Here is a 27,837-nt window from a genome sequence, read left to right as displayed (position 1 = left end):
CATGCGTGTACTGTAGTAAAACTATCAGCTGACTGAGCTTAAAACTCCGATGTGAAAGAAGGAGATTTGCTGTCACTCGACAGGGCTAATTAATTGACCATTTCGTTAGTCCCCGACTAAGCTGTCTGATCGCTGCAAACCCCGTTTGATGTTCAAGGCTGTTTCTAAGAGAAAGTTACTATTTCTTCCAGTGAGACATAAGACTTATTGGCAGGCCCACACTGAATCTACATCAGGAAAACTCCACAGAAAGCTCTTCCGAACTGATGCTCCCCTTATCCATAAAGTTATACATATCCAATGCCCTCTAAATGTATTATTTTCTTACATGATTTTCAATTAAATAAGTTGAATATGCTTACCAATAATGGTGCTTTACACTAGAGTTTTGCTACAGAATTTAATTCAAATCTTAGACCCCATACTTTTGTATGTGGAAGTGATCCATCTTCACTCTAAAAAATCCTGGGTTGTTTTAACCCAATTTTGGGTCAAATATGGACAAACTCAAACATTGGGTTAAAAATGTAATTTAAAAATGTAACCCAATGGCTGGGTTTGTCCATATTTGACCCAAAATTGGGTTAAAACAACCCACTATTTCTAATTACTAATTAATTAATAAATAAACCACTTAACATCCAAAAACATGACGTGATGTCACAAGATGCGACCCTATAAAGGACAGAATGCTCAAACATACCTGGTTCTTCTCAGGAGCTACATTGCCCATCACAGTTCAGTAAAGGTGTCGGAAACACCATCTCCTTACAGCAGATCTTCGTTTGTGTGCAACCGAGGAATTCCTGGTGCTGTTTTGACTCCTTTACACATTTTAAAATGTCTCCCCGAGTTCTCAGCTGGTAAAATTACAATAAAAAATACCGTTTAGCCCAGCACACAGCATTGTTCTGAATGTTCTGTAAGTTCTGTTGCAAGATATACATCATAAAAGCCATTCTAAGCGAACTAGCACTAAATGTATTTTCTTTTTTGGTCCAGATCATAAAAAAAACCCAAGAGAAGTGAACTACAAGTGTGAACACACCCTTTGAGGCAGATTTTTATAGTAATAATGGTTTTGTATATTGACTAGACTTGCAAAAAAAAAAAAAAATCTTTCTCTTGCTTTGTCTACGTTTGATCTCCAGGTAATCATAGTCGAAAGAGATACTAGCAGCTTGGTTGAGCTCGGAGCAGTTTTCTCCAGCATTCCTCCTGTTGGCTTCAGCTGTGATTTAGAGGCTCCTCGAGCTCCTCTGTAACTGCAGTTCCAACATTTCCCGCTTACACATAGAGAGGCAGACGAGTTCAGATCCACAGCACTCTAACACTGTCCAGTGTGGAATTCAATGTGATAAATGTGCGTTTAAAAAACGCACTGTTATTGAAGTTCAAGGATCATTTGATCTCATGGATGGAAGATGTATTTACTGTCGCCTTGGATTCCACCAGATAAATAAATCAGCATCTCTGCCGTTAGAGAGTTTGGCCGGCCGTCGAACAATGAGATCAACACACGATCCTCAGCATTCCTCCTAGAAAAGCTGCATCCCATGTTCAAATATACCAGCGAATTATGCATAATGCATAAATGGAAATTACAGCGATTGAAGGTAAATGACAGGAGAACTCACTCGTAAATTTGAGAGTGTTTTTGGAGTGCTGTTAAGCTTGTTTACATTCTTGTGCCGTGTTTTAGCATCATACATGGGGATCTTTACCACAAGTTCATACCGTGACAAAACAAAACTTTTTTTTTCAGGATTGATGGGAATTTTTTTTTTTTTTTTTAAGAAGCTTTTTTCTTATAATTTTCAGAAATCTTATCAAGGGAGAACGAATCGGTTACCTAACGTAACCTCGGTTCTCTCTAGAAGAGGGAACGAGTATTGCGTAAGCTAGCTTACGCTGCGGGAAAGATTCATCTTTGCTGAGATATTGAAGCCAAAAAATTATTTCATAATTTTGTATCCATACACAACGCAGTTCCTCTGCGGCAGACCTAGAGCGGGCTAGCTAGCAGCTCATTGGTTCGCTCAGAGAGAACTGCTTAAGCCTATGGGAGAGCGGGGCTGAACCCGCTTCCAATGAGAGGCGCCCGCGCGCTCATTGCGTCATGACCCGCCAGAATGGGCGTGGCCATGGTGTATATAAGGCGCTCTCCCAGGCTTATATGTTGATTTATTTCAGCGTGAAGCGAAACGCTAGTAGCGCAAGCACGGCCGGGAACGCAATACTCGTTCCCTCTTCTAGAGAGAACCGAGGTTACGTTAGGTAACCGATTCGTTCTCTTACGAGAGGTTCTCTCGTATTGCGTAAGCTAGCTTACGCTGCGGGAACACCTGGCCAACGCCGTGCGCGCTACGAATCCACTCATGAAAAACCCAGGGATATACCGGGGGAATTTCTTAACGTGGAGTGAATGTACAAAGAGGCCGCAGAGCGGGCTCATGAAGTGTACACATAAGCATGTATGGGGCCAGCAGAGCGGGCACATGAAGTGTATAAGCATTACAGGAGAGCACAAGGGGCGAACCGGTTGTGAGGGACCTCCAGAAATGCAGCTTCTTAGAGAGCTGTTCGTCAGACAGCTAGTAATTTTGCCTGCAAGGCGGGAACTTCCAAGTTATAAAACCTGACAAAAGTGGACGGGGAGGCCCATCCCGCGGCCACACAAATGTCATGAATGGAAATTCCACAGGACCATGCCCACGATGAGGCCATGCCTCTAGTGGAGTGCGCCCTGATGCCCAGAGGGCAGGGCAGGCATTTAGATGCGTAAGCAGAGGCGATAGCGTCCACTATCCATCTAGACAGTGTCTGTTTTGAGGCGGCCAGACCCTTGGTGCGCCCCCCAAACGACACGAAAAGCTGCTCAGCGCGTCTGAACGCGGCAGCGCGCGTAGTGTACAATCTCAGAGCCCGCACCGGACAAGGAGATTGGCATCGCGCTCACTATCGGATGAAGGCAGAGCCGATAGGGAGATAATCTGAGCCCTGAACGGGGTACCAATCGCCTTCGGGACATAGCCATGCCTAGGTTTGAGAATGACAATCGAATCATTCGGTCCAAACTCAAGACACGCGGCGCTGGATGAGAGCGCGTGAAGATCCCCAACGCGTTTAACTGAGGACAGAGCCGTCAGGAAAACGGTTTTGAGCGAGAGGTATTTCAGATCCACAGACTCGAGCGGTTCGAACGGGGGTGCTTTCATAGCTTCAAGGACTATAGAAAGATCCCAAACCGGAACCGACGGGGGCCGCGGAGGGTTCATCCTCTTAGCTCCCCTGAGGAAGCGGATGACTAACTCGTCTTTGCCCAATGACTGAGCGCGTCGGGGTTCCGCGAACGCCGCGACGGCTGCCACATAAACCTTGAGAGTGGAGGGGGACCTGCCCTTGTCCAGCATCTCTTGAAGGAAAACAAGCAAAGACGGCACCTCGCACAACCGTGGGTCCAGCTGTTTGTCGGTGCACCATTTTGAGAACACAGACCATTTAGACGCATAGAGCCTTCTCGTGGAAGGTGCTCTAGCCTGTATGACAGTGTTTCTTACTCCCTCTGGCAAATCAACGAATAGTCGTTGATCACCCATGCATGCAGCGCCCAGCGCTGTGGATGGGGGTGCCAGATCGTGCCGCGAGCTTGAGAGAGGAGATCTGCTCTGACTGGGATGGGCCACGGGGCTGTCTGTGACAGCTGCGTGAGCTCCGGAACCCAATTCTGACTCTCCCAACGCGGGGCTATGAGGAGCACCGAGTGGCGTGTGTCCCTGATCCTCTGAATTACCTGTGGTAACAGAGCGATCGGAGGGAATGCATAGAGCGGGCGGCGAGGCCATTCCTGGGCTAGCGCGTCCTCGCTCTTCGAGAAATATATTGGGCAGTGAGCGTTCTCTTCTGACGCGAAGAGGTCTACTTCTGCTCTGCCGAATAGTCGCCACAGTAACTGGACCGTCTGTGAGTTCAGGGACCATTCTCCTGTGGAGATGAGGTTCCTGGACAGTATGTCTGGACCGTCGTTCAGATGGCCCGGCACGTGCGTCGCTCTGAGCGAGAGCAGGCGGCTCTGAGACCAAACTAGAATGCGGTGCGTCAGTCGACAGAGATTTCTGGATCTGACACCGCCCTGACGGTTGAGATAGGAGACCACGGCCATATTGTCCGAACGGATCAGGACGTGGTGTCCCTGGATGCGCGGGAGAAAGTGCGAGAGCGCGTTCTCGACCGCCAGCATTTCCAGACAGTTTATATGTAATGGGCTTTCCTGAATCGACCAGTGGCCGAAGGCCGGTGAGCCCTCGCAGACTGCACCCCAACCCGTGTTGGATGCACCTGTCGAGATGACTTTTCGGCAGGAAAAGGTCCCCATCGTGACGCCTAGACGAAACCATTCTGCTACTGTCCATGGCTGCAGCGCCGTGAGACACGTTTGCGTAACCCTGATCAGCTGGCGACCCGTGTTCCACGCGCGGTGGGGTACACGGCTGTTCAACCAGAACTGAAGCGGGCGCATGTGCAGAAGGCCCAGCTGAAGTACAGCGGAGGCTGAGGCCATGTAATCCAGCATCCTCTGAAAAGTTTTCAGAGGCCTGCGGGTGCCCATCTGGAACGAGGCGGCTAGACGCTGAACACTGCGCGCGCGCTGTGTAGACAGGCGAGCCGTCATCGTGACCGAGTCCAAATCTATTCCTAGGAAGGAAATCGATTGACTGGGATGAAGGGAGCTCTTTGTCCAGTTGACAGAGAGGCCCAGCGTTTCCAAATGGTCGAGGAGAACTGCGCGGTGCGACAGAAGCTCCGTCTGTGATTGGGCCAAAATCAGCCAGTCGTCCAGATAATTCAGAATGCGCAGCCCCTGGCTTCGCAGGGGGGCGAGCGCCGTATCCATGCACTTCGTGAATGTACGGGGCGCCAGAGATAAGCCGAACGGGAGAACGGCGTATTGATAAACAAGACCCTCGAAGGCGAAACGTAAGAATGGCCTGTGACGGGGATTTATCTGGATCTGAAAATAGGCGTCTTTCAGGTCTAGAGATATGAACCAGTCCCCTTGGCGCACCTGCGCGAGGAGTTTCCTGGTAGTGAGCATCTTGAACGGTCTCTTCATGAGCGCTTTGTTCAAAGACCTGAGATCTAAGATCGGTCTGAGGCCGCCGTCTTTCTTGGGAACCAGAAAATAACGGCCGTAAAACCCCGACTCGGTCATAGATGGCGGGACCCTCTCTATCGCGCCCTTTTGCAACAGCGTCGCAATTTCTGAGCGGAGCGTGCCGGCGGCCAGCGGGCTGACAGAAGATTCGAGCTGCGCGCGCGCACGAGGCGGGCGGCGGCGAAACTGTAGCAGGTAGCCGTTCTTTATAATGCTTAACACCCACGGGGAAATGCCTGGAATGGCTTCCCACGCTTTGGAGCATGCGGCTAGTGGCCGAATGGCTGTATTGCCCTGATTGCTGCACATAGCGGGCTGGACACAGTGTGTGGGCGCGCTTTGAATGTGTGTGGCAACGGGATTTGCACTCAGAGAGGAGTCTATGGGCCGTGACACAGAGCGAGCAGAGAGGGGACACGTGCACGAGCTCGTGGGCGTGTTTATGTTCTCTGATATTAGAGCGGGCTGTGCCCGTTTCATGTGATGGGGCTCTGATAGAGACACGGGATATGTTATGCTTGTGTGTATGGGTGAACACATGATAGTGGGCACATTTTCTACACAACTGGCAAAATTTCTCTTTTTGAGATTTCTCTGGGTAGCCGTAAAAACGGCTTTTTGTCGCTCGCAAGCGGGCTGGGACACCGGCTTGTTTGTGGCGGTCAACACTACAGCAGTCGGCGAAATAACGGGGACTGGCAGAGGGCGAAGCTTTGACGGCGGTCCGGCCGCGGCGGGAGAGCACCGTCGTTTTCTTGACATTGTTAGGCAGACTTCTGATGATCAGGCTTCAGCGTGATCTTGGGTCGCGGGCCACGGGGGGGCGGCGGTCTGCGGCGGCTGTCAGAGCGAGAGCGAGGGCGAGGGCGGCCGCTCTGACTGCGCTGAGTTGTTTGAGTCTGCGGAGGGGGGCGCTGTGATGGGGCTCTGGCGGAGGGCTCGTGAGAGCGGCCCGCTGAAGAGCTAGCGCGGCGGGGTAGAAACAAGTTCATCGCCTGAGAAGCTTTCTGTACTTCAGAAAAGCGATCGACAATTCCCGTGACGGCAGATCCAAACAGGCCCGTCGGGGAGAGGGGCGCGTTGAGAAACGCGGCGCGCTCAGAATCTCCCATGTCGGCGAGCGTGAGCCATAAGTGTCTCTCAGCAACACAAAGGCTGGCCATGCATTTCCCCAGAGCTTGTGCGGCGGCTTTAGTGGCGCGAAGGGCGAGATCCGTAGCACTTCTCAAATCCGTGACGGCGGGGGGGGGTTTTCTACCGCCTTCGGCCCATTCACGGAGAATATCGCTCTGTAACACTTGGAGGACAGACATAGAGTGAAGCGCAGCGGCGGCCTGACCGGCGGCGGCGTAAGCGCGAGCATGAAAGCTCGAGGTCGCTCTGCAAGCCTTCGAAGGAAGCGTGGGTGAAGAACGCCATCTAGCGGAGGGCGGGCAGAGGTGTGTGGCGACCAAGTCCTCGACGGGCGGCATGGCTGCATAGCCTTTCTCGGCGGCTCCGTCCACCGAGCGCAGCGAGGCGGATACATCGGAGCGATTTCTAGCCGAGAGCGGTGCATTCCAGGATTTTGTCAGCTCTGCGTGAAGTTCAGGCAGGAATGGAGCGGCCCGGGTGCACGCGGGGGTCGAGCGCCGATGAAAAAAGCTACCGTCCATTCGGTTCGGGGCCTGCTCGGGTGGAGGAGACCACTCGAGACCGAGGCGTTCGACGGCCTGTGAGAGGAGGCGCATCAGCTCCTCTTCTATCCCGGCGCGGGTCCCCGTCGACTCTCTCGCGGATCCGAGAGATGACCAGTCTTCACTGTCAGAAGCGAGCAGTGAACAGGAGTCCTTCTCCTCCGCGGCGTCATCGGAAACAACAGAGCGGCCACTCGGCGGCAACTGAATGTCCGGCAGGGGCGGGGAGGGAGAGCGGGAAGCGGGAGGCGGCGGCGGCGGCCCGCATGTTTCCGCTGGGGGCTCCGGCGGCCTTTGAGAGCGGCGTTTCTTTTTACGCGGCGAGAGAATAGGCGGCGCGGGAGCGGTTTTCACTGCCAGAAGTCGTGCCCGCAGGGACGATAACGGCAGGCTTTCACAGAGGTCGCATCCTCCATCAGCGAGGGCGAGTTCTGCATGCTCGAGTCCCAAGCAGAGAGCGCAGATGACATGGCGGTCTCCGTCCTCGAGACGAGCGCGGCAAGAGCCGCAGGAAAAACGAGACATCTTTAAAAAGACGCTCGGCTCTTTTAGAAATAGAGAAAGGATACAATCGTCGGATGGCCTAGCTTGCTGGGCGGCTGAAGGTGGCGAAGACGGCCGGCTTCTTCAGGGTCCTTGAGCTCGCTAGAGGATGCCTTCTTCGACGGCGATGGCTTTTCTCAGGAACAGCAGAAGCGTGCAGCTTGCTGAAGATGAAATGAATCAACATATAAGCCTGGGAGAGCGCCTTATATACACCATGGCCACGCCCATTCTGGCGGGTCATGACGCAATGAGCGCGCGGGCGCCTCTCATTGGAAGCGGGTTCAGCCCCGCTCTCCCATAGGCTTAAGCAGTTCTCTCTGAGCGAACCAATGAGCTGCTAGCTAGCCCGCTCTAGGTCTGCCGCAGAGGAACTGCGTTGTGTATGGATACAAAATTATGAAATAATTTTTTGGCTTCAATATCTCAGCAAAGATGAATCTTTCCCGCAGCGTAAGCTAGCTTACGCAATACGAGAGAACCTCTCGTAAGAGAACTAACACTTAGTTCCACGTAACATACTATTTGCAGTTTTTGTGACGACCCATCGTGTGAGGTTCTGCAGATGTTTGAGTTATGACCAGACTCGTGTGGAATCTGCACTCGCAGAACTTTCTGCACAATTTACTGTATTTGCTCAATCACTACATCATTAAATTATATTTATATTGACCATCCTGCACTTTAGATCAACCACAGATGTAGATATAGCAAAAAATGGCTGGGATTAACACACACTATTGTTCAATAGTTTGCTAACACATATCAAAATAAATTGAAAAGAAAACTAGCATTGGGTATGTGTTGCTTTTTCCTGTTATACCGAACTCATATCAAACCGTGACCCTAAAACCGGGGTACGTAGCGGACCATGAATTCTGTGTACTGTTACACCCCTAGGGAATATATATTAATATTTATAATTTATAAATAGAATTTTTACAAACAATGTTTTTGTATAATTCTTCAATCACAGAGGACTACATTCTCTCAGGCCCTTGTTTGATTGTCTGTTTATTATATATTTTGGCTAATTTGATTATATTTCAGCTCCATTTAAGAATCTATTGACATTAATTTTGCAGAATTCTACAGATTTTGCCCCAAAATATCTGGGCAAAATCAGTCTGGGCCTGATCATGCTGTTATCCTACCATCACATACACCTAGTTACTTTTCCATTCCGCTTTACGATCCTCAGACAGATAGACTTCCCCGTAATCCTTGTTGACTGCCATGTTAAAAGAGCCACTGTTTTCGAACGGCACCAGAGCAAATGCATTCAAGATGTCCACATTCTCCAGGGTTGTTCAATTACACTGCCAGCGAACATGAAATCTGACAAGATAGCCAAAATGTAACCAACATGGGGCTGTTTAGATTGGGGCCCAGCTTTTCACGAGGTCACAGCAAATTAGCAGCGATCTTTAAGAGGTTTTCAGGCAATAGCAAGTTGAAGTCTGTCTCCGACAAATGTTTGGAGGCTGCGAAGGTTGGGAGGAGATGCTGACGGAGGCAGAAACACGCGCCACGGCATTCCTGCGTTAGAAGCCGAGGCTCTGGGACTGATTTAAGACCCCTGCAGCATCTTCAGCGCCTGCAGATTTAAACGGATGAATGCGTTGGCTCTGCGGAAACAAAGCTCCGCCGCTTGCTTGGGTTGTTTATCACTGCAGGTTGGCGGGTGGCACGTTCTGCACGCTGGGGCTGATGGAGCACCCGTCATGAAGATTGGGATCACATGAGTCGGAAAGTACACGGCCGGTTGCAACAAACCACTTAAGATAAGAAATCCCATCATAAACGAATAATCACTAAGGGTTTTCGTAACCTGAGGAGTTCGTTGCAAACAGCTGCAAATGACAAAGATGTGTCAGAAAGACCGAAATCTTCACTTTAAATACAAATAAGTCAAGTAGTCTGTGGCAATTCAGATGAATTGGGTTTTATTTGTGTTTGCAATGTTTTAAGTAGTAGTAACGGTCGCCGTGTCAACAAAACATATTAGACGTTATAATGCCATTGGTCAGATACAATTTGTAATAGGACACTCTATTGGTCAGGCCAATTAATCAATTGATATTTGAAAGTCAGGTACTGATTAAAAATTAGTCATGTACTTTGTAATCAGTAACTGACAACAATTTGTAAGTTATCTACCAACACACACACACACACACACACACATATATATGAAAAAATATATTTTTTCCAGAATAACTTTGTGTACGGAGTTGTCAGGAGGACAATCATCCACAGCCTCAAATATATCAGTCTGTCAAAACTGCACAAAAATGTGCAGTTTCATCACTTCAACAAAAGTAAAAGTAATACATTAGTGAAATGTAGTAAACTGTAAGCAGTTTCTGATGCCAAATGATTTGGCACCTGCTGTTGCATTACTGATGTTGGCCGTAAAGGGTGTACGGTAATGGCATCTTTGGCTTGTATTCTGCTCCTCTAATGAATTGTCCATTTGGATTGAGGATTGGTGTGGTTGTGCGATGCATTAAGCAGGCCTTCAGAGAGAAAGGACAGTGGTTGAGGGGCTCTCAGATGGGTGGAGATCACTTTTCAAAGCGGCTTTAGCAGAGTTGGCACACCGTAGACCTGCTAAGAGGCCCACAGGAAGTCATTTGGGGCAGAATTAGTTAAAACATCCTGCCTTTGGGCCACTTCCACACACTGGGGCTTCTATTCTGACTAAAAGAGGTTGCAGTGATTAAAAACTCAAAAGAAGTTATGAGGAACTATAATGTTCAGTGGCTATAATTTATTTACTCACTAAAGTTCCAGACCATGTGTTATTAAACAGCATCGTTCAGACAAACCATAATTGCGTGCATTAACGGGACATTTTTGCCCTTGATAAAAACCAATAGGGTTTTTGGAAGGGACATAGGTAGCCACTAATAAGGAGTCACATGGAATTTGCTCCGCAGAACTCTGCAGATTTATACATCTCTGACCCCATCCATGTTTGTTCACGAAATATTTTGGTTAATTAGTTAATACTTTCAGCTGATGATAAGAGTGTAGACTCTGGCTCTCTGATTTCCATAGATTTTCTGCAAAAAATCAGTCCAAAAAACATGATAAAAGCTAAACATGAGCTAAATGTCGCCTTGTTCATTCTGCAGTGAGCATTCGACTGATTCTAGATTGTGGTGTTTGTCTGATTGGGTATTCACAGAAGCCGGCAGCAGTTGACCACTGGATTTAGTGATCGAGGCAAATCAATCTGACCAAACCCTGTACGGATGAGGGTCTGTGGTGCGCGCAAGCACCAGTGTGGCAAGTTCAGCCAGAAATATGTCTGGATGCTGACTTAATGATTGCTGCATTTTAAAATTTCAGTGCAATCATGTGGCTCTTTTTTCCTCACAAAAACGGGTTTTTAAAAAACCCACCATCGCTGTTGGAGACACGGGATGGCAGGAAACATGGCCGCTCAAGCTCCCGTTTGAGGCTTTTTTCAGCTTTGAGGTTCAGCTTTGTGGCTTGCATGGAGTATTGTCCCCAATAATTACTATAACATGCCAGTCCTCCAGTCTGATGTGTTTCTCTTCCTCATATCCTGCCAAGATTGTGATGTCACCGTGGACCAACTGACCTTAAACACACACTCTCTCTGAGCACATAAGGATATCATATAGAGTTGAATCAACTATGACAGATTGATATATTTTGCTAAAGTTGTTGGCTAATGGTTTATTTTATCTCCTTGTTTTTGAGCATATGTGTCAGATGGATGTTTTTTTCTGTAAAGCATTGAATGCAGCATGTTTTTAAGTTTTAGAGATGTTCTGTTCCATTCAGTTGTGCTCTGTTCTGTTTTTAACATGGGTTATACTTTATTTCGATGGTCCACTTTAGACATTCCACTAACTATTAGTAACTTCACAACTACATGTCAACTAACTCTTATTATAGTATTAGTAGACTGTTAGGTTAGGGTTACAGTAGTTGTTAGGGTTTGGGTTAGTAGAGTTAGTTGGCATGTAGTTACTTATAGTTAGTAGAATGTCTAAATTGGTCAATTGAAATAAAGTTTTACCATAACATGTTCTGAATGCAGTTATATTTCAAGCTGGTTTTGAAAACAACATTATTTGAATAACATGTTAAAATGAAAGCTTTATTTTTTTATTTTTACTATTTGTGCAAAGGACTTTTTATTGGTGTTTACACCAATATTTACTGAAGGGAACAGGGCAGATGCTGACTGTATCGTGCGTTTTAACAGCTGCAGTAAACACAACCTCTTCACAAGTCTAGTTTTTTATCTGTTCAAAAACAATCGGTCAACTTTTCACAGACATTTGATTTACTACTTGGAGGGAGTGTTTTTAGGCACAACGTGAAGCCTTCACTACTTTATAGAGAAAAACTGTGGTAAAACTACACTATATATACACACATATAAAAACACAGTGCACTCCGACCACCTTAAACTTTAAAATCGCAACTAACAATTAAACAGTTGTTATTGAAGTTAGTCGTTTCAGTGTATCTGTAGCTGTATCAGTGAAGAGCATTTAATGGGTAAAGAAAAATCACCCCCATAATAGTAAAATAAGTTTAAAAGTATTCAATTGAGTGTATTTATGAAATATTAAACACTGCCCTTTTATTCCAAGAATGTTAACAATGTAATTTCCACTAAAGAGAGTTATTAAATTCTATACTTGTGGTGAACATCGAATTGTGGGCTGGAGCAGATCCATTCTTATCAGCCGTTCCGGTCGGGTTTAGAGATTGCGTATGTTCATGAGGAAATTCCAGCGGTGGAGAACCAGTGAGTTTGTTCCTCCCAGAGCCGTCGAACACCATGTGAAATATTTTGATGGTCGTACGCCGTGCTGATGGGAAATGGAGGCGGGGTTCATGATCTTCAGGAGTATTTGGAGGTCTTATCAGGGCTCGGTCTCCCTGTGGAATGTTTATAGAAAGCAGGCCCGTTTCATGGGTTGCTGGCACAGAGCTGCTGTGGGCTTGTTTGCTTTTGCATTTGATTTATGGGCCGGGCAGCGAAATAAAGGCAGGAAACCCAGCTCCCGGCCCCACCGTTCTGCTGATATGCAACATCACGCAGCACTGAACCCAGGGATAAAACCCTGGCAATTGCCAAAAAACAACCATAATTTAGCTTTTCATGACTATTTTGTAGCCTCTCTGAACTTTAGGACTTCTTTTGTTTTGGAGTTTTTAAGACTCAAAAGTTAATTTTTCAAATAATGAGTCATATTCAATGAATAGTCAGATTGGACTGGGGAGATAGTTTTGAAATTTTGAAAGTTAAAGCATATTTTCAGTAGGCCTATTTATTAATTACTTTTATCGCATACAGTAATATGAGGCCTTTAAGGGTTAAATGTGCCTTAAAGTCCTCATTATACTATTTATACTCTCTACATTTTAGTCTAAATCTGTGTGATTCATCAGTGCACATTATGCCAAAGAAAACCATATTTGTCTTCATATTCTTTCATCAAAATTTCAAATTGCTCTGCCTCTAAAATTTCTTTCTTGTTCACTTGATGTTGGAAATTCCTTATTTTCCAATCCATGCCATCTAAATGGCTCTGTTCTGAGACTTATTCTTCATCTAGTCAGTCCCTGTTTATACAATCAAGTTGCATTCTACTTTGTTTGAATGTGTCCGATTATAGAAGCCGTTTCATGTTGTCTGCATTAGTTTTAACCTAAAGTGGATTTAAGTAAATAAACCTTGGCAAAATTGTGTAAAAACATTGCTTGCTTGATGAGTCCCTAAGAAACACCCTAATTGTAGTTTTTGGATCAGTTTATGTGGATCAGTATCTGCGTGTAAGAGAGAAATACATCAATCTCAGTGTTTTGGTCGAGGCACGAGAGGTGAGGATAACTCATCTGGACAGCCGTTGTCTCCTAAGGTGGAATGGCTCGGGACTCCTCCTCACCTGCTTGTAAAGGAGAGTTTCTCTGGCCAATAACTCATCATATCTTGTGTGTTAAATGCAGATGGCTCTTGCCTGTTTCAACCTGCCGTGTTTCACTGATAGCAAACAACCAGCTCGTTCTCTGGAAGGTCAACAATGCCAATTCATGCTGTGTAGATCATATTGAGATCATGTTTTATGTGTGGTGTAGGTTTGGAATCATGTGGAGCAGTTTTCCGGACAGTGTTGTAAACTGCTTCTCACTGTTTTAGAGCAGGATTGAGTTTCAGAAATTGCCCTTAGTTAGAAGTCTCTCGTGATTAGAGATTAACCTTTTGCTTTGGCTCAGTAGTCCTTGCTTTTTCTTTTCTTTTTTTTGTTGAGGAAATGACTCCGCTATTTTTCCACTCTTCCATGGCATGGCAAAGCCGGTGAATTGTAAACAGACAATACGTTATGGCTTAATATTAGCTACTCTTGGTTGTGCTGTTGCTCTTCTGAAAATGTAAGTAAATAGTGTATGTATGGAAACTTTGAAGTTAGCACGGTTAACTCTTTTTACTCATTTTTTATACACATTCCTGGTCTTATCATGCATAATTCCTCATCGCATGCTTTTAAATAAAATTAATTGTCAAAACTTTTCCTGAACCTCTGAAATAACTTTCAACATCCAATCCAGCCTCTGCTTATATTTTCGCCGATGTAGTTATGCTCAGGCTTAAAAAATACTTTAGAAATTATCCTGAAATTATGTGGTGATGATGATTCTTTATAAAAAGTCATTATACAGTAATCATCACCAAAGTTATGGAAGTCCATTTGGTCTTGAAAATTTGGTGTTGAAATGCATTATACCACATCAAACCTCCTTAGTCTAGCAAGTATCTCTTTCTTTCTGTGTTTCTTTGGTGCCAAATGCAAATATTCCATCCTCTTGGATACACATGAAGGAGCTTGTGTTTTTGAGTTCAGAATGGTTGGGTGTGGTTTCCATCCACCACAACTACAATTTAATTTCCTAAAACTTATTTTGGAGGAATAGTTCAGCCAAAAATGAAATTAGCATCATGAACAAATTGAATTTTGCTCTGTTCCTAATGGCACAGCAGACTATAGTGTCCTTAATAGAACTATCATTTTCATTTTCCCTTTAACTCTTTCCCCGCCATTGATGGAATTTTCCGTCATTTATGAGACAATGGTTCCCGGCTTTCCGTGTTTTTACTGTTATACAGTATAGGGGCCGAAAAAAGAGTAGAGAATCCCCGGATCGAAACACAGACAGAAACAAGTGATAAAAAGCATTGCTTATGCACGTTGTAGTCTTTGAAATAAAAGGCTTTTTTCTCAGCTTTTTGTTCAAAATGTTGCTTTTTTCATTAAACTTACCTACAATAAAGTGTTGATCAAAAAAATATTATTTTATTCTATATATTGCATGTTCAGAGAAAATGATGAAAAAAAAGGCTGGCGGGGAAAGAGTGAAAGAAGTTTGTGATGTGTTTTTCTCCAGCACACGTGATGCGGGCTTCTGTCTGAATGCAGCAGGTCTCGGTTTAATCTTGTTAACGCAAGCATGTGAGGAATGCAACAACACAATTACTGCTCATTATGTAATATTCATTTGTACACTCCAGTGTTATCAACACACATCCACTCCCCTTTCTGTCTCGTTCCCTCGCTCGCTTTGTTTCTCTTTCTTTTCCGCACAGAAAAGCGCACTGGCTTTGCATTACCGACATGCCAGCCAAGAAGTTTGGATACTTTTTTGTGTGTGTGTGTGTGTGTGTGTGTGCACATTTTATTTTTTTGTTATATTTACTACCAGTCAAAAATTTGGAAACTATGGAAGCTTGATTCTGCCACAGAATATAAAATAAAAAAGGTAATTTTTATCTCACTATGCTTACTTTTTTCCTCAGAATTGTGTGATATAAACTTGCAAAATGCGAGTTAAAAAGTCCGAACTGCAATTCTGAGGAGAAAGTCATTTCACAATTCTTATTTTATAACTTTATAACTATAAAAAATAGTCAGAATTGCAAGATAAAAACTCACAATTCTGTATTGAATCCCCCCCCTGCAATTGTGAGTTATAAAGTCTAAATTGCAAGTCATTTTGCTCTGTTTATTATTATTATTATCTATGCTTGAAATTTGTTTATTATTTTCTATACATAATCAGTCTGCTGCGAAACTACCCCAATCATCCTAGAATGATTGATTCTTAACAAATAGAGCTATTCAAATCATCTGGTGCAATTGTTATCATATCACAATATATTGCAGAAAAACTAAATATTGCAATGTCAGTTTTTTCCAATATCTATTCACACTTACTTTTACATTTATTCATTTAGCAGACACTTTTATCCAAAGCGACTTACTAGTGAGAAACATAAGCCAATAGAGAGCCAACAGTATTTATAGTATACAATGTCAGGTTTCTTAGAAAGTTTATGATTTTCCCTTACTATCCAATACAACTCTTCAAAAACAAAATATGTTGTAATTGATTTTATTTGGATGCACTGTTGCAGTTTTTCTACAAACCATTCTTTAGATCAATCAAAGATAAGACTTTAAAGATTTTTTTAAAGTGTTTCGTACCATAATATCAAGCTGGAAAGATAAATGAAAGGATGAATGATGTGCTTGAAGAGGACCTGTTTTGCTCTAGCAGGAATAAGGTGAAGCTCATGGAAAACATTTCCATGATATTCACATTAGCATAAAATGCAGCTTTTTTAACATTAAGTTTAGTTAACAGGTAATGAGCGTTTGCGGGAAAATGTGCCTAATTGCCTAACTAAAAATAATGTCACAATGCAAAACAATCTTATATCATTCCATATGTTTTTATAGAGTTTTTCCTTTGCTTTTAGGGTAAATGCGATCAGGACACGTAGTTATTAGGTTTCAGGACATTCATCCAATAGCAGATGGTATTTCTTTCCTTGCAGGTGAATATTGTACCAACCTGTCATGTCTATGTTTGTCTTTGGTTTTTGGATAACCACAGGATGATTGTCAGGATTATTTTTAGTGTTGCGGTTGCCCACCAGTAGACCTGCGGTCATCACCTTTTGTATGTTCACCTGCACCCTTGCTGCGGTTTAAGGCCTGGCATGAACCATTTACCAGAGGTTACGCTCGGGGTGGACCCCATCAGGATGATTTACACGACTGAACCGTGATGTGAATACCAGCAACAACCCGCTTCTGTTGCCAACATGATAAATGCGGCTCTCAGGGTGCTCGTTTTTACACGTGAGGGTCCAAGGGGTTGCATGTTCATCAGTTTCATTATGTGACGTGATGACGTCCCGTTAAAGAGTGTCATTGTTTGTTGTTTGTATTGCACTAATTATTACCAAACATTTTTAAGCTGTCTTTTGACAGTTGAGCCACCAGTTTTCTTGTTTTCTTGCATTGAGACGAGCTCCTTCAGGATTTCTAGGCGCTCTTAATGTCCTCGTCTGACCCGTGTCAAAGGATCAGGGTCAGTGCTTCCGTGTAGGACTGGGTGATAAAGCTTAAAAATAATATCCAAACAGTTTTCAGCCTTTGGAAATATCTTGGTATTGTTTGTTATATACTTTGCTTTGAAAAGGCTTTTTTTTTCTATTCAGTCATGAATCCTTTACATGCAATCTGCAAGCAATCACATCATTACCGCATACAGTATCACAAGCTGATTGGCCTCTGCTGATCCCGCAGCCAATGAGATTGCTTGCTCAACATTTAAACAGTCTGGTTCATTGTTTGTTGTAAACTAGTCCTGCAGTTCCTCTGAAACCCTCCACCTCCCCCAGCTCCCCCTGCCTAGATCTGCGACAGGATCAACATCAATCAGCAGCATAGCAGCTCTAGTCCAAGTACATTAACATTGCTATATTCAATAACATGCTAAAAGTATTAAGAGAGATTTCATGATATATATGTACATGTGTATATGCGTGTGTGTGTGTGTGATCCGTGCTGCTGGCAAAATGAGTCGTAATGAACTTGAAAAATGTCAATTTTGGTCGATTTTGAGCCCTTGTCTAGCGATTTCTGAAGGATCATGTGACACTGAAAAATTCAGCTTTGCATCACAGAAATAAATTATATTTGAAAGTATATTAAAATAGAAAACCATTATTTTAAATTGTAGTAATATTTCACAACACAACTATTTTTTTTTCTGTATTTTTGATCAGATAAATGAAGGCTTGATGAACTGAAACGGACAGTTCAAATTGACTCGCATAGTCAAAGTTAAAAGTTAAATTGAATCATTTTTTAATTGTTATTATATTGTTTCATACTTTAATATTTTTTTATGTTTAATTTGATGTCGCTAACAATATAATTGTAAATAAAAGTTGCCCTTCCAGAATGACCTTTGAAAGAGAAGTCAACAGGGCTCCGTTTCAGACATTCCAGGCATCTTCAGAGACATGAAGGCATTCTGGGTCGGGCCAGGTCTCAGCGCAGACATAAGGTGTTTGTTAGTTATGGATAGCAGGTGTACGGGCTGTCGTCAGCAGGTGCCTGCAGGCCGAGTTAGGCCAGGTGATGGAATCCGGTCTGGAGATAGACCAGGCCACTGGAGAAAGGCTTAGAGCAGAGCTCTGAGACGGACTGAGATTAGCGAGGGATTTCCGTGTATCACTGAAGTATTATGGAGTGGTACAGTGGTCTTATTAGGACTGGCTGGAGATAAGGATGTGTATGGTTTCCATGCAAGATCTTGTAAATGTCTGTGCCAGGTCGGAACGGGCTGTCAGTAAATTGAGACCTGCTCTGAAAAAGAGTTAATGTTAGAAGAACAAGATGGGACATATTTCAGCCTGACTCAGAGCACAATAATTATAATAATACATGTACACTATTTATGTGTGAATGTATATATTTGGCCACACACCAAACAAATTCAATCTTCCATGGACTGAAAATTATTTTCCTGAAGATTCACATAGAAAGTGACAGCAAAATACCAAAGTGTACTAACACAAATGTGAGTGTGCACACAAAAAAAGAAAACGAAGAGCAAACGTTTCAGTCCAATCTTCAGAGCTAAATGCTTTAACATTAGTCAACAACATTTATACATGTCAAGGCACCAGAATGATTACCTAAATCAGCTGTGAAGTTTATTAATTATTCAATGACTGGTTAATTAACAATTACCACCCACATAGATAGAGTAGACTTACAAACATGATCCAGCAGCATCAAAAACCCATGACAAAAGTACAGTATATGGAAATATTTGTATTGGAGCAGAACTTGTTCATATTTTTTGCCAGTTGGCAATATCATTTCTTACAATTTATTTATTTTATTTATTATTCAGTCTTCAGTTTATATCATAACTTTCCTTTGTTTTACAACTTTCAACAACTTTACAACTTTGTTTTGAAATCATCGAAATATCGTGATATGCATAACGCAACGGCTTGCGATAGCTGCATGATTTTAATACTCCAAAAGATTACAAAAAGCCCCGTTTTTTTCGACTAAACAGTTGAGAAAGAAAGTGTGCATGTAACAGTATATTGGATCTGTGCAGTTCTTAAAGCGACAGCAGCCTAATAAACCTGCTTCCGTCTGTGTGCTTAATGTTAATCAAACAACGAACGACGAAGACAAGATCACTCACTGCCCTTGACTGAATAACTTGTGTAGCTTTAATAAGAATCAGTATATATTTAATTAATTCAGTGTAGACTAAGCAGTGTTTTATATTTACTTTTGATTATTCAATTTTAACTGTTGGTCTACCTGAAACCCTAAACCCCTTTAGTTTACACTGATGTTAAAATTACACTTTACAGTTAGTCATCAACGTTTTTTTTCTTTAAGACTGGTCCTAAGTTACAAAAGAAGGTAGATTGGTCTAATTTGAATCAGAAAATAACATAGTGGCTAAGCTTATGCAACTGGCCACAGTTTTTTTCAATGTGATTTCAGACCGTTGTATATTTTCTGCTGTTTTACTGTAAGCTTTACTAATGTTCTAAAAGCAGTGGATCCATGTTTGTCTAACTTATTCAAAATGTGGGATGTCAGCTTGCTTAAATTTGTTATTTCACTCTTATCAGTCTTCCTGTTTACAGTGGTTGATCATTTGTGTTTAGAGTGCGTTTAGATATGCTGAGACCTGTAGCGAGAAAAAAACAAGAGCTTTTCAGTGTTTATGTGCTTTACAGCTCCACATCCACAGCTGGAATAACATCTTTTATCAAGAAGTCAAATCAAACAGAAGCACTAGTCATGCTTAACGTCTCATGTCACTTATTAAGGAGAAAACTTCCTGTTCACATAATGAAAGTATGAGGCTGATCATTGTTACCATGTAAACAGTCACAGAAAAAAATTGAATGGAACGGACCAATGCATTATGTCTTTCCCCATGCTCTTAGTGTGTTGCTAGGGTGCTTTTTGTGAGTTATAATGCCATTGCTAAATATGAGCAATATTAATAATAATGTTTGCCTTCGCAAACACCACCAATACAAGACATGTGATCTTCAGGTGCAGGACACCTGTTAAACTATAAACTCAGTTAGTTAAGGCTCAGCACCTTTTTCATGAATACTTTATCAATGACAGGTCGAGGTCATTGATAAATGTGAAAGTGACATTGGGAAACCTGATGTGCTCCGTCAGCATTAAGACGAGCAATTAAATGGAGCGAGCAAATTTAACACAAATGCCAGATGGTTGAAAAGAACACATATATTCAGCTGTCAAAACAAATGGTAAGAGCCGATGGCTTCCAGACCATGTCAAATTCCTCACTTTCATCTGAATCAAATTTTGCAAGACACGCTTGAACTCTGAGAATTCATAAATAGTTGCACTTGGAATGACACAAGTGCAATCTGACCCGTGTTGCCTTGACTTTATTTATTTACAACATTTGTCCTCAACCAGTGAGAAACAATGTTTGTGGGTTCCAAGTCACAGGCTTACCCGTGGTAAAATCACTGTAACGAACGGCCTCTTTTGGCTTATTGCCTTGCAACACCGTATCCCACAATGCAATATGCTTGACTTGACCTTCCAAGTGTGGTGTGATGAATGATCTGGTAATATCAGCCTTGAAATCTTCTTAACTTATTATTTGAGTATTATTTTGATTGACTACATTTTACAGACACACAAAAAAGCCAAATTACCTTTAATTAATACACAATATTTATTGATTTAAAGAAATAACATGACAGTATATGAAGCTAAAAAATACACCAAGCCTAGATCAAGATGTTAGGTCTGGGAACTCACAATTGGCATACCTCAATCCGAGGGGCGGGATAAACGGTTGTCTTTCAATATCCCTCGGCACGCAATAGGATAGCGCTACAACCAACCAGAGCAACGAACAGCTGTGGCTGAGTGAGTTTTTCCACCAGCGGAGCAAGTTGGTATATTAAACTTTTGCCGTATCCGGTCGTCAAAAGTAACTCTGAACACATCTTCCTTTTTTAGGAATGACTTAAGTGACGTTCTCTTAACTCCAAGTCCTCCAGAGTCGCGGGCAAAGCCGATTCGAAAGACCGCTGTTCGCCAGCAGCATCTTTGTTTTCAAGCAGAGGGAAATCACCTATGGAAATAACGCGGAACCGTCATAACTCTGCCGTCATATGTTAAGCCCGCCCACCAACTCTACACGATCTGATTGGCCGGACCAGTTTTTGTTTTTTCCAGCTCAAAAGTCTATGGAGAGTTGCTAGACCACACTTTGCTGCAAAATAATTTTTGCTGCCGCTAGGGTGCGTCTAGATTTCTAGGCTACACCAAGCCATGATTTGTGGAAAGAGTGAATTGATTCATAAATGTGTGTGCTCATTTCTACTGAGAAATGGGTCTGATTTCTGTTTGCTTTGTCTGTTGTATGGACTCATTAGTCATATTTGAATTGGAATGGTTTAGTCACTGACTGACTATAGACAGCTGTGTGTGCTTTTAGACAGCTGTGGAGAAGGCATCCTGTTTGTGTGTTCCTCGGGTCCATTTCTGCCTGGAAACAGTTTTTCTTAATGCTCTAGTAGAAGCAGAGCCAGAAATGATGGTCCGCCATCCTGTTTGTGAAGCACAGAGCTCATTTGTTCATGGGCGGCGGGATATTAGTTGCGGCAGTGGTCTGAGCAGCAATCCTATTATAATGGACTTCAGCAGATTGTGAGTTCCGACAAAGCAAATCACCTTTAAACATCAGTGACTTTCCAATCCTGTTTATGAAATGGTTAGCGCTCTCGTTGCCTGTTTTGAAAACATGAAACAGTGATGTTTCAGTCTGTTTGTGACTGAGTGACGGTCTTATTTTAGTATGATACTATAGTATAAATGTTTTGAATGGGCTTTTATGCATTTTATTTTCATTTTAGTTTGTTTTAGTAAGTTTTTGTTTATATACATTTTTGTTCATTTAATTATTTATTTCAAAATTAAAAATGTAAATCTGCTTTAAATCTGTAATAGCACCACTCATTGACGTTTATTTCAGTTGTTGACCAATATAAATAAAGTCACTAATGTGCGTCATGTGAGAAATAAATCATTTGGGATCAGGAATGTCATTGGAAAAGGATTTTAAATTGCCCATTAGGTGTTTTAAATCAAATTAAATTAAATTAAGTGTCATTGTTACAAAATGATGAATCCAACTATTCGCCTTGGCAATTAACTGAAATAAATAAGATGAAGTACTAAAATTACTGAGCAACTAAAACAGAATAATAAAAAAAAAAATCTAAATAGAAATATTAAAATAAAAGCTTACTGATATACTGAAAACGTTAAAATAAAAACTAAATCAACATTTTAATAAAAATAAAGTAGTATGTTAATGATAATAAATTAAGATTGGGATGGAGTTGCATATAAACAGTGAATTTCCCGTGTCTGTTTTGTGTGTAAATTGCCAGTGTTTTGTGGCCGTATGTTTGAAATCAAAATTTACTTTCTTCATAATTCACAAAAATGTTCCTTATTGAGCACAATTCATCCGTGCATGCTTTTCCAAATGAAACCAAAATGTTTGTCTTGGTAACCTTTTATCCAAATAGAATCAGTTGCACCGCCAGTGGCATGACTTCTTCTTTAGTCTCTGTTTTTCAATCCGCCACTTTTCACAACCCCAACAATGATCAAATAAAGCCAGCCCTGCATTTTATTCTTGTTGAATGTCCAATTTTTTCCCTTGGAAATATGTCATATTACAGTAGTAAAATGTGTCAACATGTTATGTAGACTTTAAAGTCCCAGAATCTGTCCTGACGGTTGTGTTCTCTGTGTTGCAGGTATCCTCCTCCTGCGTTCCTGTTGCCAACTATGAACTGGTAAGAACTTCTGTGGTTGTTTTGATGACCCGTTTTTGATCGTTTCCTAGAACAGTCGCCTCTCGGAATCTGCTCTGTTAATCAGATTGATGATAAAGAGATATTTTAGCCTATTTTGGAGGCCAGGACGTATCATCCCACAAACATTAATATTTATAAGGAGGAAATAAAAGCTTGGGGTCTTCGGTTCAGATCTCTCCCAAGACCTAAATAAGCCAGGGGGAATAACAAAGCATGAGCGATAGCATAGTGAACATTCCTTTTTTGGTTTGAATTGTGTTTTTGGGCTCCAAAAAGATCTCTTTCCTCCTCCTCCTCCTCCTATGTACGCTCGCCTGCGCAAGGCAAGCCAGAATCCATCATTACTCTACCCGCGTTCTTGAAAAAGGTCTCTTGTTGTACACAGTGTCCTCAGTATGGAACAGATAGTTTTAGTTGGTTTGGGGGGGAAAGTTTGGCTTTCATGAGTTGGACAGGGTTTGCTTAATTCTCTTTCTCGTTCCCTCCATCACTTCTCAGATGAAGTATGGCATTGTAGAGCGAGCAGTGTGAATGCAGGTATGCAGGGTCGCTGTCGGCACACACACCATAAACACACACTTGAAATCAGACAAATGAGCTGAACTATAAAAGCTGATGTTCTGAAGACAAGTGTGAAAACTGAGAGGCTGGAGGACAAAGAAAACGATTCCTGAGACATGGACATTAATATCGTGTCATAATGTATACAAATATCATAATGTCATAGTAATACAAATATGTTGAATGCGATTAACGTTCAGTTCTTCCCTTTCCATTTTCTGTTTTCTTTTCTTGCTATCACAAAAATCAACACCATCAGATATTATCTGTACTGCCATATCAATAATGTATCAAAAATATTGACAAATTGAGAAAAGGGATTTCAAGCTAATTTTTAAATCATCATCACCGAAAATCTGATGGTGCTGACAAAAGATTTATATTGAACATCCTTTAAAGATGCATATATTTTCTACATTAAATTTAATATTATAATCTGTTAATATATTATATATAATGTTCAAATATAGAATAATTTTTTTAACCATCTTTAATTTAGTTTTTAATATTGAAGTATTATTCATAGAATTAACATACATGTAAAACAAATAAAAATATATATTGTTTAATTGTTATTTTAATTATTAATATTTTATATAAGTCATACAATTAGAGAGAGAGAGAGAGAGAGAGAGAGAGAGAATATAAATATGTATTATAAATATATGATTTTATGTATATTAGAATTAGGACAGGTTCAGGGCAGGGTGTTTTTTGTTAATAATGTGTTAATTTTAATAAAATAATAAACATAAGAATAGATAACACTTTAGTTTAGCGTCCGATTCTCACTATTAACTTGCTTATTAGCATGCATAATACTTATATATATATTGGTACTTATAAAGCACATGTTAATGGCTTATTCCGCATGACCATATTCTACATCTCTTAATCCACCCAATACCTAAACTTAACAACTATCTTACTAATTATTAATAAGCAGTGATTAGGAGTTTGAGGCAAACATTGTAGTTAATAGTGAGAATTGGACCCTAATTTAAAGTGTGACTGAATGTTACAGTGATCATCTTTAGATTAATATGTTGTGTGTTAATGTTGACTGGTAAAACTGAGAGGTGTTTTGTCTGAAGTGAGTGAGTGTTACAGCGGAGGCCTGTGGCAGCTGAACTTCACTAAAGTAGAACAAATAAACTGATCTTAAGGACAACAGTGGCTGTATTTATAAAGGAAACTCAGAGCAGCCGTCCACAAAGAACGTGCAAATGAAGAATCTGCTTATGTAAGGCTTAGACCTGCAGCATGAACATCTCAAACAGCAATATTTCCTCATTTATTTACCTAAAGTCTGTTGAGAAAAGCTTCGTAAATGTGTCCGCTGTCCCTCAACACACACACACACACACACACACACACACACACACACACACACACACACACACACACACACACACACACACACACACACACACACACACACACACACACACACACACTGCCTTCAGCAAGGACAGAGCTGCTGAACTCTCTGTGTTTACAATGACGCAGCTCAGTGAAGCCAAAAACAACCCTGTTTAATGGCTTTTCAGTGAATTCAGGAATATTTCTGTGGTCGGGCTGTATCTTGTAGACCTGCTTTCTCCTCGCTCCATGTTTGGTAAATTCTCCTCCACTAAATGAGTTGGCTGGCTGTCGGCTGGACCTGTGATCTGAGGCCGAATAACAACGATCAAATGTCAATATGAATGTACAATTTTGGATGAAAAGGTTCACTGTAGGTGTTAAAAAAACATAACTTCACATCATCAAGAGCTAATGTGCCAATCTAATGATTTTATCAATGATCTGGTGGTATTTTTGGCAAAAAGCAAGTTTCTTACATTTCAAGTAATTTGTTGTTTTATAATCATTGTGACATGATACGTATGAGCTGAGCTCTCTCGGCCACCGTACTTATGCTCATGAATACATATCATGTCACAATGATTATCATTGAGCTCAGCTCAACGCGCAGCAACTGAAGAAAACACATGCAAATAGAAAAAACAACCACAAATTAAGAAAACTTCTTCATCAGTTTCACTGGGTTCGTCACTTATTGGGGTCCTCTGAAAACATTTGCGTTGTGTTCTGTGCTATTTGCAGCGTGTTTCAGTATTTGGTTGTGTTGTGAGTATTTGGAGCACACAATAATTACATTCAAAGAATTAGAAGACTTTGCAGGATACTGTATATGTGCTGAATAGTTATTAATGCAAAAAATGTTTATTGTTTATTAATTATTATTATTATAGATTTTGGGTGAAATGTGACCTGCCAGTTTCATAAACGGCTAAGACTAGTCTTACAAGTTAGTCATACATTATTTTTTCTTTAAGACTTCATAACTTTTTCAAATCAGCCTGCTAGACATACTAGTTTTTAAGACACAGTCTTAACATAATGGCTTTGTTAATGCAACTGGCTGGTCATGTTTTTGTGAGATTCACTCATAAACTGACCCTGTCAGTACAAAAGTACAGAGATGCATTACGTTCCCTATCCAGGGTGATCTGCTGTGTTGTACTTGTTGATATGACACGAGTAGACGTCCAGACACGTACATTGCGTGGGCGTTATCTCGTGCTCTCTACATTGGTTGGATTTTGAAGACATGCTTCAGGCTTTCTCTCTCTCAGAGCTGTGGACAGTACCTTTCTCTAGAGCCATCTGGTCTGCGTCTGCTTCACCACAATGTGATATTGGCCATAATTGGCCATGAGAGGGTGAAACACATGCCGGGCCTCGGATGACATTAAGCAGACCCAGTCTTTCCAGGTCGTTCTGTGTATATTCTCAGTGCCCAGGCCCTTTAAGGCTCTCTGCTTCGCTTTCTCAGCCGCATACGATGCTTTATGCAGTGCTTGACATGTATGAGTCTGTTTTGTGGGGTCCTTCCCCTGTTGTGAGCGTTAACCCAGGGTCTGAGGTTTGCTTTTGGGACGTTTCTTGTCACAGGTTCTCACAGTTCAGAGTTGTTTAGCCGAATACCATCTTCGGAATTCTTTCCGTAGAACTCTCCCGGGATGGAAGGCAGGCACAGACCCTCCATTAGCATGATGTAAACACAGAGTGCCACTGAAATGCACAACGTCTTGTCTGTTTACATTTCCATCTCTGCTGCATTGTTCCGGAAAATGTGCAGGTGGCCACTAAAACCGTGAGAGAAAAGCAGCTGTCACTGATGTCATGTTCCTCACCTGCGCCGTAATGTCCATCACAACCCCCGGGTCAGATACACTGGAGACCTGGTCGACGTTCCCCTCCTAGTTGTCGATATTTTTTTTTCCAAAGGTTGTTGTTGTTTCAACCATGCCTGGACATTAACCAAACACATTTAAATCACACTGTAATTGACTCTGAGGTGCTGAACACAGGAATGAAACAACATGTCCTTTTTAGGTGTTCTATGCCGCACTTCGACAGATATCTCCAGATCTTTGAGCCGAACAGCTGCTTGCCTCCTCAAACAACTCATTTCCACAGTTTATGAACCAAAACAGAGTTATCAGATAATCCCATATGATGAGGGGTTGCAAGGGAATCGACATTCTTCTGATGACCTATCCAAGCCCTCAAGCCCCTAAAAAATGAGCAGTCATCCATTTCAGGACTTCTCCATTTAAAAGGGGTCATATTTATACTTTGTTTTTTTATTATTTTGATTAATTAGTTATTTTAAAACAATTAATACACATATTGATTAAAAATAGTTATTACATAGTATATTATTACATTTTATGATTTTTTTTTATGCAATATAATTTATAATTAAATAAAATTATAGTTATAAAATCCTTGTAAATTATAATACAATTTTAGAATATTAATAAAAATAATAATAATAATTTAGTCATTGTTTTTATTTTTTTATTTTTTTTATAATAGTCTAATTTTTTGTCTTAATTTTCATTGATCATTTTCTATCAAATCTCTGATTAAACTGCCATTATTTGCAGCATGTGCCTTTAAGGTTTTGTAGAATTCCATCAAATTATGACAGATTTATAGAACAATTGGCACAGCTTTTTAAAATGTGGAAACTGCAGAGCTGTAGGTGCTACACACAGCCAGAAAATGCACAGGTTTGACAGACTTTACCTGTATTCTTATTGTTAGTTGTTGTTGCTCTAGTTCCTCTGATCTTTATCTTAAAGGGATAGTTCACCCCAAAATGTAAATTTTGTCATCATTTACTCACTCTCATGCCATTCTGAAACTCTTCTTCTGTGTTCCCGTTAAAGAAAGCCGTTGAGTAAATGATGACAGAATTGTAATTTTTGGATGTCTATCCCTTTAAGTTTCTGAACACTCAGTAGGGGTTGTTGATGTGATAATGGTCGTGTTCACATTTGTCTGGCTGGCTTAAGGAACTTCTACATAATGAGCCTTTTTTGAAGCTTGAAGTTACAGTACATAAATAGTACATAATATACAGTAAATAGTATATTAAAGTTTTATATAAATTTAAACTACATTTAGATACCTCATGATATAACCCCTTTAAATCAACATAGTAATGCACTGTGCTGTTGGAAGGAACATGCACTTCCCGTAGCCACCAATAGGTGGCAGCAGACAATATGGAGTGTGTACATACACTTCTGGCTTCAAATGCCTCCTCC

At 41.7% G+C, this 27,837-nt stretch overlaps 1 protein-coding gene across 9 annotated transcripts in view; it reads left to right on the top strand.

The window, feature by feature from the left end:
- Window positions 1-27,837, top strand: part of tns1b (tensin 1b) — a 307,710-nt gene that overhangs the window by 181,865 nt on the left and 98,008 nt on the right. For all 9 annotated transcript variants that reach the window (XM_056264008.1, XM_056264007.1, XM_056264004.1 and 6 more), the window contains one exon: window positions 22,592-22,630. In XM_056264008.1, the coding sequence (XP_056119983.1) occupies window positions 22,592-22,630 (39 nt within the window). The remainder of the gene's footprint in view (window positions 1-22,591; window positions 22,631-27,837) is intronic.

The sequence above is a fragment of the Rhinichthys klamathensis genome, unplaced genomic scaffold (genome assembly GCF_029890125.1).
Source record: "Rhinichthys klamathensis goyatoka isolate OS25496 unplaced genomic scaffold, OSU_Roscu_1.1 h1tg000212l_1, whole genome shotgun sequence".
Classification (NCBI taxonomy): Eukaryota; Metazoa; Chordata; class Actinopteri; order Cypriniformes; family Leuciscidae; genus Rhinichthys; species Rhinichthys klamathensis.
The sequence above is the reverse complement of the archived record's forward strand: the minus strand, read 5'-3'. Positions and strand labels throughout refer to the sequence as shown.